The sequence below is a fragment of the Prunus persica genome, chromosome G4, assembly GCF_000346465.2.
Source record: "Prunus persica cultivar Lovell chromosome G4, Prunus_persica_NCBIv2, whole genome shotgun sequence".
Lineage (NCBI taxonomy): Eukaryota > Viridiplantae > Streptophyta > Magnoliopsida > Rosales > Rosaceae > Prunus > Prunus persica.
In genome coordinates, this window is record NC_034012.1 from 4,825,343 (window position 1) to 4,838,710 (window position 13,368).

General features: G+C 38.0%; 4 protein-coding genes and 1 pseudogene across 5 annotated transcripts; 1 reads left to right on the forward strand and 4 right to left on the reverse strand.

The window, feature by feature from the left end:
* Nucleotides 232-1,854, forward strand: LOC18779589 (probable protein phosphatase 2C 28). The gene is given in 7 exon segments (XM_007214173.2): nt 232-318; nt 398-442; nt 533-690; nt 692-785; nt 907-1,186; nt 1,422-1,576; nt 1,685-1,854. Coding segments are annotated over 6 exon segments (831 nt in total). The 5' UTR covers nt 232-318; nt 398-436; the 3' UTR covers nt 1,823-1,854.
* Nucleotides 2,273-3,871, reverse strand: LOC18780966 (berberine bridge enzyme-like 22). Its single transcript, XM_020561682.1, has one exon. It carries the CDS (start codon nt 3,869-3,871, stop codon nt 2,273-2,275), a length of 1,599 nt encoding a protein of 532 aa, XP_020417271.1.
* On the reverse strand, nt 5,529-7,298 carry LOC18781202 (berberine bridge enzyme-like 22). Its single transcript, XM_020562735.1, has one exon. It carries the CDS (start codon nt 7,272-7,274, stop codon nt 5,682-5,684), a length of 1,593 nt encoding a protein of 530 aa, XP_020418324.1. The 5' UTR covers nt 7,275-7,298; the 3' UTR covers nt 5,529-5,681.
* Nucleotides 7,604-9,528, reverse strand: LOC18779792 (annotated as a pseudogene). The gene has a single exon (XR_002271396.1). The product of XR_002271396.1 is annotated as a berberine bridge enzyme-like 15 (transcript).
* LOC18779389 (berberine bridge enzyme-like 13) lies at nt 9,701-11,539 on the reverse strand. Its single transcript, XM_007211536.2, has one exon. The coding sequence runs from the start codon at nt 11,500-11,502 to the stop codon at nt 9,889-9,891; it is 1,614 nt and encodes a 537-aa protein (XP_007211598.2). The 5' UTR covers nt 11,503-11,539; the 3' UTR covers nt 9,701-9,888.

Sequence of the window (13,368 nt, forward strand, 5' to 3'; positions counted from 1 at the left end):
TAAATGTGTCACCTGCTCTCAAGTAAAGTAGTGATCCAACAGAAATGAAGGCAAGCAAATCCCAATTAGTTTTCAATAACTTTTTCTGTATTTGATTCATGGCTACATATGACAGGATGAGAGAGAACAGTTTAGTTGTACAATTGAATGGTAGTTTGCATATTTTTTGTTGGCTTCTCATGTCCAAATATTAGCTAGATTTTTTCAAGTCTGAAAGCTTTCCTTCAAAACTCTTCAGTGCATGAGCATGCATTCATCTTGATTTTGCAGAGGAGCAATCCAAGCTTAAAATTTGATGAAGAATCCCACGAAGTGAAGGTACAGAATCTTCCTCCAGCATCTTAACTGCGTATGAACCCTATCAATATAATATTTACAATATGATGTCTTGCTGCAGAATACAAGACTTTCTCCAACAGATATATTATTAAACAAGATGAACGTAAGTTCCTTAGTTGTAAGGTAAAGTTGCTTCCCCATTTAATGGGAGTATATATGGAAATATCCAAAATTATGTCATATTTTGCTTTAGGAGAAAGCAGGACATGGGTTGTGTAGGGAAGATGCAGAAGATGATGACGATAAGGAGCTTCCAAGTCGAAAAGTCAGCCATGGATTCCATTTGGTCAGGGGAAAAATGGACCATGGAATGGAAGATTATATTGTGACAGAAAATCGGAAAGTGAATGGATGACTTGGGTTTATATGCAATTTTTGATGGACATTCAGGTCGTGAAGTTGCAGAATACTTGCAATCCCATCTGTTTGATAACATATTAAATGAGGTATGAACATTTTCTAAGTGCCGCCAATTTTTTATTTTTATTTTTTTAACAATATTTATGCTCATCATCTCCATTACATTTTTAACTGGGAATTTGCTTGTTTTCAAAATGCAATGAATAGCCTGATTTTTGGACAAACCCAAAACAAGCAGTCAGGAGAGCTTATAAAGCTACAAATGATGAGATTTTGGAAAAGGTAGTTGGTTCAAGAGGAGGATCGACAGCTGTTACAACAATACTAATCAATGGAGAGAAACTGATTGTAGCGAATGTCGGGGATTCTCGGGCAGTTTTATGCAGAGATGGTGTAGCAAAACAGATAACTGTGGATCACAACCCGGCGACAGAGAAGGAGAAGGATCTTGTTGAAAGCAGAGGTGGTTTTGTATTGAAAAGGCCAGGTACTTGTTCAGCATTTTTTTACACTTGGAAACTATTGGCTCGTACAACGTATGGTTAAAAAATTGAGTATAGGCCGTCAGGAAATTTTAATATGTTTTTCTACTTAAAGAACTTATATGGAATTTATTGTGGAGAAAAACCCATATCATTGAACTTAAATGCTTAACATGATCTCAACAGATACTTTGTTCTGTTATATTATTATCTGGTGTTTACATCTTAGGATGAATTTAGGAACTGTTCCGCGTGTGGATGGCCAACTAGCTATGACAAGGGCATTTGGGGATGGAAAACTGAAGGATCACATAACTTCAGAACCAGATATAAAAGTTAAGAAGATCGACGATGAAACAGACTTCATCATTTTGGCAAGTGATGGCTTGTGGAAGGTCAGCTTACGCTTTTGTTTCTTAAAGATTTTAGCATAACGTGATTCAATAATGATAATGTATTTCATATTTAGTCCTTCCAAAAGCTTGAAAGTTTTATCTGTACAGGTAATGTCAAACCAAGAGGCTTACGATCGCATTGGAGAATTAGATGATGCTCAAGAAGCAGCTGAGGAGTTGATTGAAGAAGCATTATCTAGGGAAAGCTATGATGATGTCTCCTGCATAGTTGTTGTCTTTCATTAAGCATAGGATTTGAAAAGTCTAAAGTTTATTTTATAATGAGTAATTTTCAATTTTCTTCTTAGTGTTCCATTGCAAAATTTAAGAGTAATTTTACAGGCATGTTTAGAGTGAAAACAATGGTAATTCCTATATTTACATGTTATGAAGTTACACAGTTGGCACATAATTTTTTTCTGTCATGGAGATGGAGGGTGACGGCAAAATGTCGATAGTCATATGTAGCATGAAAGCAAATACCAGCTGATTCTTACAAGGCGAATGTTAACGTTTCTTGTGAATAAATTATGTCACACGCTGGCTATATGATAAGCTGAAAGCTACATTATCCTTCAAATAAAAAAGCCGACAACTATGATGAGAGGTTTTGCTTGCTGAAGTAGTCAGGCTTGCTAGCTGCATATAAAAAAGCTCTTAATGTACAAACAAATCAAAACAGACAGAAGTCTGGGTCTAAACTTCTGTAATTTTAAACAAAGCAGGAAGAGGTGGAATACTTTGTTCATTTCTGAAGAAGTTGTCTGGATCAACCTTGCTCTTCACTTGTGCCAGCCTCTTGAAGTTACCCTTGAAGTACTTTGTTCCCCAAGCACTTGCTTCCAAGTAGCTTGTGTTGTCTTGCTTGTTGCTCCCCAAATCAAGATCCTTATAGTTGATATAGGCACCTCTCGGAGATTTAGAAACATAAGGGCTCATGAACCTATAAAGCATTCTTATCCAGTGTATATGCTTGTTGGTTTCCTCAACACTATTTACATCCCACTTCACTATGTATTGTATGTTGAACAAATTACCCTTTCTGTGGGGAAATGGAATTTCAAATTCTGATATCTCATTCATCCTTCCACCATAAGGATCCATTATCACGAACACTGTTTGATCTTGCTGAAACCTCTCCCAAATCCCTTTTAGAGCAACCTCTGGTATAGGTTGCTTGACATAGTCAGATTTAGCCTTGAAATTGCTCTTCCAGAGGGGGTCCCTAGACAGCAGGACCTCTGGAGACTGGTCTTTTTGGAAGCCAGCAAAATACTGAACAGATTGGATCCAACTCATTTCAATGCAGTCTTTTGCCTGCAATCCCAGCTCTGGAAAGCTCTGATCCATCAATGGCACTAGTCTGTCAATTCCTCCTAGAAACAATGAGTTGAAAGATACTTGGACTTTTTTCTCCCTCCCACTCCCCACATTTTCAATGATGATCCTGACGAAAAGATCTTCATGAAACTTGTCTGCAATGTATTGCCACCTGTGAACAAGTTTGCTTGCACCTTGTGCTAATGTTTTGTGAACTGTGAAACCAGTCACAATTTTTGGAACCTGAACCAATTTGATTTTCCATGAAAGTATGATCCCAAAACTTGACCCTCCACCTCCTCTAATGGCCCAAAACAGATCCTCACCCATTGTTCTTCTGTCTAGGATTCTTCCATTGACGTCAATTAGGCGAGCATCTATGACATTGTCAGCTGCTAGGCCATGCTTCCTCATCAAGGTACCAAACCCACCTCCACTGAAGTGCCCACCAATTCCAACAGTAGGACATAACCCTGCTGGAAATCCAAGGCTTCCACTTTTCATGGCAATGCTATAATAAAGCTCACCAAGTGTAGCTCCTGACTGAACCCAAGCAGTTTGATCTGCAATATTGACCTTAACAGACCGAAGATTGATGAGGTCAATGAGGACAAATGGGGTTTTGCAGAGGTAAGACAGACCTTCATAGTCATGGCCTCCACTTCTAACCCTGACTTGTAAGCCAAGTTTTCTGCTGCAAAGAACAGCTGCTTGGATTTCAGACTCCTTGAGAGGCGTAACTATGAGAAGAGGCTTTGATGTGGAGTTTAACCATCTGGGATTTTGTTGGGAAGATTGCAAGATTGATGAATACAAAGAGGAATTTGAGGTGTAAATGGTTTGATCAGAAGTTCTAGTGTAGTTACTGGATTGAACTGTCATGCACTGGCTGAAAATTTGACCACTGGTTGAACTAGAAGTTGGCAGTGAAACTGAGACCAAAAACAAAGAAGCTAAAAGTGCAACTAACTCCATCTCTATGAGGAGCTGAAGCTTATAGATTTGCTTTTATAAAGTCTTTTAACCTGTATGGCTACATATATATAGTCTTTTTTATTGGTGGGGTGAGATTTTTGCTTTTAACTTGTAGATATTCTGAATTCGGCTTGTTTTTACTTCTGCTCATCTGCATATATAGAAACAAAAATAAAAAAATAAAGTGATAATTCCAATGGAGTGGATCAAGCATCTACCATATTAAAACCAATTTGTCCTTTTTCACTTCAATCGGCAATTGGCAAACTGAAGTTAAAAGTCTTGCTGTTTCCTTGTTTCAGATGTAACCCACAATGTGTCATGACCCCCAGTCTCCTAACCTTTTGTTTAATAGATAGATAGAGGGTTAATTAAATTCATTCTTATAATTAATGGGTATGAAGTTCCACTTGGTGCAATTTGAAGAAAACATATGGCCATTGCTTGTGGCTCTATCTGTTTCCTTGTAGCATTCTAGGTTCAACATGTGTTGAATAGGTCATATCTACAGACAAATTCAAATGTGATGTTGCAGATGATCTGCATGCCACATCAGTTAAGAGGACCTGGTTCTTCTTTAATCACACACTTAAAACAAGCATTTGGGACATCATATGTATGTTACGTTATTAGTTCACTTTCACAATGTGTTTACGTCACTTTATACTTAAATTCAAATATTATCCGTCTTTTTACATTTAAATTCGATTTTATATTTCAATAGAATTCATGATAGAAATATTCTTTTTTTTATAAATCTTTATCCGAAGAGAAGAAGAATAAAGAATAACACTAGGGCACACTGTTCAACAGGAAAAAAGAGCATTGAAGTAGGAGCATGTCAAGTCCTCCATCGCAAAGTCGAATGAAATAGGAGAGGGAGAGTTGCATATAGAAGAGGAGGTGCAGTAGAGGACAAAGCATACCTTTCTTGGTCTTTTGGCTAAAATGAAGCGTAATATCTGTTCTTATCAATATAATATTTGATATGTGGGCCACGGCCCACTTGATATTATATTTTTAGATGGGGAGGCCCACAGTATTGCATTACTGCATGGCCTTGGCACACCCCAACCAAAACTAAAATTTAGCCTGTTCTAATGCCATCTCTATTAATGAGGGCTAAATTAGCCCCGTCCTATAAAATAGCTTTTCAAAATATGTTAAAAAAATAAAATAATATATTGTTAAATTATTGAGTTAATTAATGTTTAATATTTTGTGATTACACGAAGGTGAGATTTTTTTAAAAAATACAATTTTTTATATAATGATTTTTTCATTTTTAAAATACTCTTGAAAACGAAAAAACTGAGATACCCCTTTTAAAATGAATGAAAAATTAAATGGTGTTAAAGTCAAATGACAAATCATGAATTTTAAAAATTGAAAAATTAAGGTGATATTTCTCTTAAATTTGAAACGGATGTATAAATTCAAGTGACATTTCTACAAGAAACGGATGTATAAATTCAAGTGACATTTTCTACAAAAATCTCTTGTTTGAAATTTAGCAATAGATTCTTATTTCAATACTATTTTGTTTCTTAGCGGAATTTGAGATTTAAGTTGACTCTGTGTCAATAGTCATATGTAGCATGAAAGCAAATACCAGCTGATTCTTACAAGGCAAATGTTAACGTTTTCTTGTGACTAGATTATGTCACATGCTGGCTATATGATAAGCTGAAAGCTACGTTATCCTTCAAATTTAAAAAGCCGAAAACTAAGATGAGAGGCTTTCTTTGCTGAAGTTGTTATAAAAAAGCACTTAACGTACATATAAAGCAAAACAGACAGAAGTCTTGGTCTAAAAGTCTGTAATTCTAAACGAAGCAGGAAGAGGTGGAATGCTTTGTTCATTTCTGAAGAAGTTGTCTGGATCAACCTTGCTCTTCACTTGTGCCAGCCTCTTGAAATTACCCTTGAAGTACTTTGTGCCCCAAGCACTTGCTTCCAAGTAGCTTGTGTTGTCTTGCTTGTTGCTCCCCAAATCAAGATCCTTATAGTTGATATAGGCACCCCTTGGAGATCTAGAAACATAAGGGCTCATAAACCTATAAAGCATTCTTATCCAGTGTATATGCTTGTTGGTTTCCTCAACACTATTTACATCCCACTTCACTATGTATTGTATGTTGTACAAATTACCCTTTCTGTGGGGAAATGGAATTTCAAATTCTGAAATCTCATTCATCTTTCCACCAAAAGGATCCATTGTCATGAACACTGTTTGATCTTGCTGAAACCACTCCCAAATCCCTTTTAGACCAACCTCTGGTATAGGTTGCTTCACATAGTCCGATTTAGACTTGAAGTTGATCTTCCGGAGGGGGTACAGCAAGACCTCTGGGGACTGGTCTTTTTGGAAGCCAGCAAAATACTGGACAGATTGGATCCAACTCATTTCAATGCAGTCTTTTGCCTGCAATCCCAGCTCTGGAAAGCTCTGATCCATCAATGGCATTAGTCTGTCAATTCCTCCTAGAAACAGTGAGCTGAAAGATACTTGGACTTTTTTATCCTTCCCACTCCCCATATTTTCAATGATGATCCTGAGCAAAAGATCTTCATGAAACTTGTCTGCAACGTATTGCCACCTGTGAACAAGCTTGCTTGCACCTTCTGCCAATGTTTTATGAACTGTAAAAACAGTCACAATTTTTGGAACCCGAACCAATTTGATTTTCCATGAAAGTATGATCCCAAAGCTTGATCCCCCACCTCCTCTAATGGCCCAAAACAGATCCTCACCCATTGTTCTTCTGTCTAGGATTCTTCCATTGACATCAATTAGGCGAGCATCTATGACATTGTCAGCTGCTAGGCCATGCTTCCTCATCAAGGTACCAAGCCCACCTCCACTGAAATGCCCACCAATCCCAACAATAGGACAAAACCCTGCTGGAAATCCAAGGACCTCACTTTTCTTGGCAATGCTATAATAAAGCTCACCAAGTGTAGCTCCTGACTGAACCCAAGCTGTTTGATCTGCAACATTTACCACAACAGAACGCAGATTGATGAGGTCAATGAGGACAAATGGGGTTTTGCAGAGGTAAGACAGGCCTTCAAAGTCATGGCCTCCACTTCTAACCCTGACTTGTAAGCCAAGTTTTCTGCTGCAAAGAACAGCTGCTTGGATTTCAGATTCCTTGAGAGGTGTAACAATAAGAAGAGGCTTTGATGTGGAGTTTAACCATCTGGGATTTTGTTGGGAAGATTGCAAGATTGTTGTATACAAAGAGGAATTTGAGGTGTGAATTGTTTGATCAGAAATTCTTGTGTAGTAACTGGATTGAGCTGTCATGCACTGACTGAAAATTTCACCACAGATTGAACTAGAAATTGGCAGTGAAACTGAGACCAAAAACAAAGAAGCTATTAGTGAAATTAACGCCATCTCTATGAGGAGTTCAGGCTTCTAGATTAGATGAGCTTGAGTTTGAGTTTGAGTTTGGCTGCATATATTAAACATCATATTCCACTTGAGTCTTGCATGGTTGCAATATGTCAAGACCTGAGTGCAATGTGTAATGTGTCCAGAGCTGAGTCTTGCATGGTTGCAATGTGTCAATTTACATATTCCACTTGCCACCTTACAAAGCTCCCCTACATCAACAAAGTTTAATGCACCGGCTCTCTCTTTTCATGTAGCATTCTAGGATCAACATATAAAACATACCTTTGAGGACAAACACATTGTTATTACATTGTTTATGGGATGACAAAAACAAAATATTGATAGGAAAAAGACATTCTTTTTTGCCTTTGTAACAGAAAATTGGAGTTACATATAGTCCCAATCACCAATTTGATTCTAACTTCAACCAAAATATTTCCTCATAGATAAAAGTTTGGTGCAATACTTTGCTCATTCTTGAAGAAGTTTCCATAATCAACCATACCCTTTATATGAGCCAATTGATCAAAATTTCCCTTGAAGTACTTTTCACCCCAAATCTTGGCTTCAGAAAATATTCCATGGATATTTCTCCCAATGTCCAAATCCCTGTAGTTGACATATGCAGTCCTAGGGTTTTAGTCACAAATGGAGCCATGAAGTTGTAAAGTCTGTTCATCCACTTCAAATGCCTCTGCTCAGCCAAATATCCCCCCTCTTGCCATTTGCTGAAGTATTGTATGTTGTGTAAAACTCCAGCCCTATGTGGAAATGGAATTGAAGATTCTGAAATCTCACACATTTTTCCACCGTAAGGATCCCAAACCATAACACCAGCCTCACCTTCTTGCATTACCTTCCATATGGCTTCTAAGTTTGTTTCTGAAATGGGTTCAGTCACAAAATCTGATTTGCCTTTGAAGAAGCCTTTTTGAACATGGTTTCTGTCTAACAAAACCTCCAAGGGCTGTCCTGGGTTTTCACCATTACTGTAAATAGTGGACTGGATCCAACTTATTTCCTTGCAGTCCTCAGGCTTCAAGCCCAACTCAGGAAAGCTTTTTGCCATCAGTGGGACTAGTTGATCACTGGTTCCAAGAAACAATGAATTGAAATTGGCCTGGATTGTTTTTCCACCCTTAGAATCCTTGCCTACAAATATAATGATTCTTATGAATAGATCTTCATGAAACTTGTGAGCAATCTGTTGCCACCTGTGAATCAATTTGGTTGCATTTTGTTCAAGGGTTCTTGGGATGTTGAAAACTGTCACCTTAGGAGGAACTGGAACCAAATTGATCTTCCATTCAACTACAACTCCAAAGTTTCCTCCTCCACCTCCTCTAATGGCCCAAAAGAAATCCTCACCCATTCCTTGCCTGTCAAGAATATTTCCATCAGCAGTAATCACAATTGCATCTACAACATTATCAGCAGCAAGGCCAAATTTTCTCATCAATGTGCCTTGTCCACCACCACTGATATGCCCCCCAGCCCCCATACTAGGGCAAACACCAGCTGGGAAGCCATGGCCTTTGCTCTGATTGGCAACATGATAGTAAAGCTCACCAACTGTGGCACCAGCTTGAACCCATGCAGTGCCATTGTTGCTGTCAACTCTCACATTATTAAGGTTGACAAGATCAATGATGATAAAGGGGACATATGAATTATATGAGAGCCCCTCATAGTCGTGACCACCGCTTCGAATCCTGACTTGCAGGCCATGTACTTTGCTACAAATGATTGCAGCTTTGACGTGATCAGCGCTATACGGTGTAATGATGTATTGAAGCTTATGAAATTTGGTGCTGTTGAACCTGAAGTTTTGTATAGAGGACTGAAAAATAAATGAAAATGAAGGGGAATGAGGGCTGTACACCAATTTGCTTATGGTGGCTGAGTATTGTGGAGACTGGTTGGCAACGCAAGTAACAAAGTTGTGTTCAGGGACGAGGTCAACTACTGCAGAGGAAACTGAGAAGAAGAGAGAAACTATTGCATAGGTTAGAAGGTGAGCCATTTTTGCTTCCACTCCAATTGCTTCCATTAGCTGGGGGTTTTCATGCTTCAATTTCTCTGTTAACATCTACTGAGATTTTGTAACTGAAAGGAAATTAAAGCATTTGAAACTGAAAAATCGAAAATCTCCTCATCAATGGTATCAGTTATAAAAAATTTTACTTGAGCGTTTTCTTGAATAACAATCAATGATCAGTAAGCAAGTTGTGCAAAGGAAAACTAAAACAAAAGTTTAACTTCCGTTACAACTCTTTGAATCAATAAGTGAAACCTGTTTTTTTAGCACTAGTGTTGAGCTTATGGATGCACAAGTAGTGAGTATAGGAAGTGTAAGTTCTCTTTGGCATAGTCTGACCAAAACATTATCATTTATCTAGGCGGATTGGGGCCTGGAGATGACAAAGTTAGAGCAAAAGTTGGGCTGAGCCATTGAAATGAATTTGATTACATTACTTTTCTACAGAAGTAGAATGTCTCACCAAGTCTCCAAGAGGCTTTTATGACAAATTTATTCGAGTCTGTATAAAAATTTGATGAACAAAACACACTGATCAAACCATTCAAATCCATACCATGTCTAGCTTCTGGCTCCCTAGTGATGTCCTCTTTTTGGAAGAGGTGGGATGCTCTGTTCATGCCTGAAGAAGTTATTAGGATCAACTTTGGTCTTAATTTTTACCAATCTGTTAAAGTTGTCCTTGAAATACCTGTAACCCCAAGAACTCGCTTCAATAAAGCTTGTGTTGCTCTTCTTGTTAATCCCCAAATCAAGATCCTTATAATTCACATATGCTTGCCTTGGAGACATTGTAACATAAGGGGCCATGTAACTGTAAAGCTTCCTGATCCAATTCATGTGCTTTGCCTCAGTTTTATCTCCCTCTTGCCATCCACTCACGTACTGAATTTTAAACAGCACCCCTCTGTGGGGAAAAGGTATTGCAGACTCTGAAATCTTGCTCATCATTCCACCATAAGGGGTCAAAATCATCAGAGGAGAGGCTTCTTGCAGCAACCTCTTCCATAGCCCCTGAAGCCCAGTTTCTGGAATTGGGTTCTGGACAAAGTCAGATTTGGCTTTGAAGTAGTTCTTGCCTGTGGATTTTCCTTGAAGCAAAACCTCAGTTGGAGTTCCACTTGGGTACCCTGCTATGAACAGCACAGCCTTGATCCAACTTGTTTCAGTACAATCTTTTCTTGTCACGCCCAATTCAGGGAAGCTTTTCTGCATGACATGAACTAATCTATCAGCACCTCCAAGAAATTGGGCCTGGTAAACAGTTGTGACTGTTTTACTGCCAGTTTTGGTGCCATTTGCTAATTGTATGAAAACTCTGATAAACAGATCCTCATCAATTACTGGAGCTACTTGTTGCCATCTATGGAGGAGCTTTGTGGCACCTGTTTCCAAGGTCTTAGCAACTGCAAAAACTGTCACAGTTGCTGGAACAGGAACCAGCTTTATCTTCCACCAAAGGATGATTCCAAAGCTTGCTCCTCCACCTCCTCTGATGGCCCAAAACAGGTCCTCTCCCATTGCCTTTCGATCAAGGATTTTCCCTTTGACGTCAACAATTCGAGCATCAATGGCGTTATCAGCAGCAAGGCCATATTTCCTCATCATGGAACCATATGCACCTCCAGTTATATGTCCGCCAACGCCTAGACTCGTGCAGAGCCCGGCAGGAAAACCATGAGTTTTGCTTTTCTCTGCAACTCTGTAGTAAACCTCACCAATGGTGGCACCAGCTTGAATCCATGCGGCGTTGTTTTTGATATCAACATTGACTGACCGAAGCTTGGCAAGGTCTACAACAATGAAAGGTGTTTCAATCTGGGATACATAAGAGAGGCCTTCATAATCATGGCCTCCACTTCTGACCCTGAGGTGTATTTGAAGCTTTTTTGAGCAAATAACAGCAGCTTGGACATGAGAATCATGCACTGGTGTGAAAATAAACTCTGGCTTTGGCATTGAAGGTACCAAATACCTGAGGTTTTGTGCAGAAGATTCGAGGACAGTAGTGAATGTAGACGTATTTGGAGTGAAAAAGGCTTGGGAGAATGGAACGGAAGTCTGAGAATATTTTGAGAGGCATTTGGTTAAATTGTCTTGTATTGAAGGTGGAGTCCGAGTATGTGCCCATGAAGCTGATATCAGAAGGAAAAAAACCAATGAAGAAACTGAAAAGTTTGGAAGCATCATGCTGCCTTGTTCTCAAGTATCTTGAATGGTGTTGGGGATATAGCTTAGTGTCTTGCATTGCTTTATAGAAGTATGAAGGTCTGTCACCAACACCAACGTGTATTTGACCTAATGCAAACGTCACGTGTGCACGTTTGATAAACGTTGTTGATCCATTTCTAATTAATTTAAAATTTTGGGATCTAAAAGTTGTGTAAAATGATGAGTGATGCTAAAAGAACCCTAAAATTAACTGAGTACACCCTATAATCTACGTACACCCTAACATTTAAATCAAAATATAAAATTAACTAAGTACACCCTATTTAATTACCAAAAATACCCTTGGTACACCCTAATACACTATATCACATCTATTTTGTCACGTCATATTTTAATTTCTTCTAAAACTTTTATTCTTCACATTAAAAGGAGTCAATTTGAACAAATTTGGGTTTTATTTGTTCTGCAAATTCCCCTTTTTTTTTTTCCCTCATCTTAAAGGGGTTTTGATTTAGTCTTCAAATAACGAATTTGTTCAAACTGGTTTGACAACACGCCATATGGGTGTAATAGTTACTGCAAACTTGATTCAAATGAAAACTTGAAAACTAATTTCCAAATGCCTTCTTATATTTGAACTTTAGATCCAACTAATATCTTCAATGATTGTTCTGAATAGTTAGATGGTCTTCCACTTTCAGATTTGGTCTCTTAATAATTTCTTTAAACTTCATGTCTAATGGAGGAGTTGTTGGGCAGCGATGGAGGGCTGTTGGTTAGCAAAGGAAGGGGCAAGCGAACAAACATTCAATGACACCTCTTTGTACTACCATCAATGTTCGTTGCGTTATTTGCCGTCGACATCAAGCAAAACGAAAACTTCTCTACGTTTGATTAGGGTTGGATATGGTGAGTAGGGTGTACTTATTAAAATTATATTTGTTTCACAATTTAATATATCTTTTTTGGTCATTTTATATTTGGGTAAATTAGTAATTCAATAAATAGTTTGGTAGTAGGGTGCACTCAATTAATTTTAGGGTTCATTTAGCAGCACTCAAAATGATCTATCAAGTTAGTTTACATGGTGCATAGTGCGGCTGCAACTATATAAGAGCATCTCTAAGGGAGATGTCAAATGCAAAATGTTAAATTTGAATTTGATGACTTATGTGACAATTTGACACTTTGGAAAAAAAATTAACTCCACTCAAAATGCCAAATATCATATTATTTTATTATATTTTTAAAAGCAAACGGACCCATATAATGCATAAAGTTTTAAAAAAGAATAAGTAATAGTGGGGTTTATGACTAAAAAAATATTAAAATAATATTTGACATCAAGCTTTTAGATATGTTATTTTTGACATATCTCTTCTTGCTTTCAAATCTATGTAGGGTTTGACTACTCGGTTGGAGCAACTTTAACCTTCAATTTTTGTAATTTCATATCCACATGTGGCAATTTAACATATCAGTCGAAGATGCTCTAAGTTTCTTTTTGTACTCATTTGCCTGGCTGATTTGTTGGCCCGTTTTTAGTAGTTTAAGCTTTTTTGTCCACTTATTTTCTGAAAATGTGGTGTTGATATCATTCTGGTCAATGGCCTCCACTTTGAGTTCTGTATTTTGTGGAATGGACGCCTACCATACGCTTCTGTCAATCAAAGCTTTCACTTCTTTCTGCTTTGTGTATGTTCATTGGTGTAAAAGACTCCACCTCCATGTGAAAATGGAATTATAGACTCTGATATATTTGACTGACTCAGTCTCCACTAAGGATCCCAAGTGATTAGGCCTGCCTCATTTTCCAGCTTTTGAACCCCTCCACGGGTTCTGTTAGAAAAATAAAAAATAAAAAAAATCTGATTTTGGTTTGAA

Excerpts from the sequence above, each read along its gene's own strand:
- LOC18779389 (XM_007211536.2), bottom strand. The coding sequence starts at position 11,502 with ATGATGCTTCCAAACTTTTCAGTTTCTTCATTGGTTTTTTTCCTTCTG.
- LOC18781202 (XM_020562735.1), bottom strand. The coding sequence starts at position 7,274 with ATGGCGTTAATTTCACTAATAGCTTCTTTGTTTTTGGTCTCAGTTTCA.
- LOC18780966 (XM_020561682.1), bottom strand. The coding sequence starts at position 3,871 with ATGGAGTTAGTTGCACTTTTAGCTTCTTTGTTTTTGGTCTCAGTTTCA.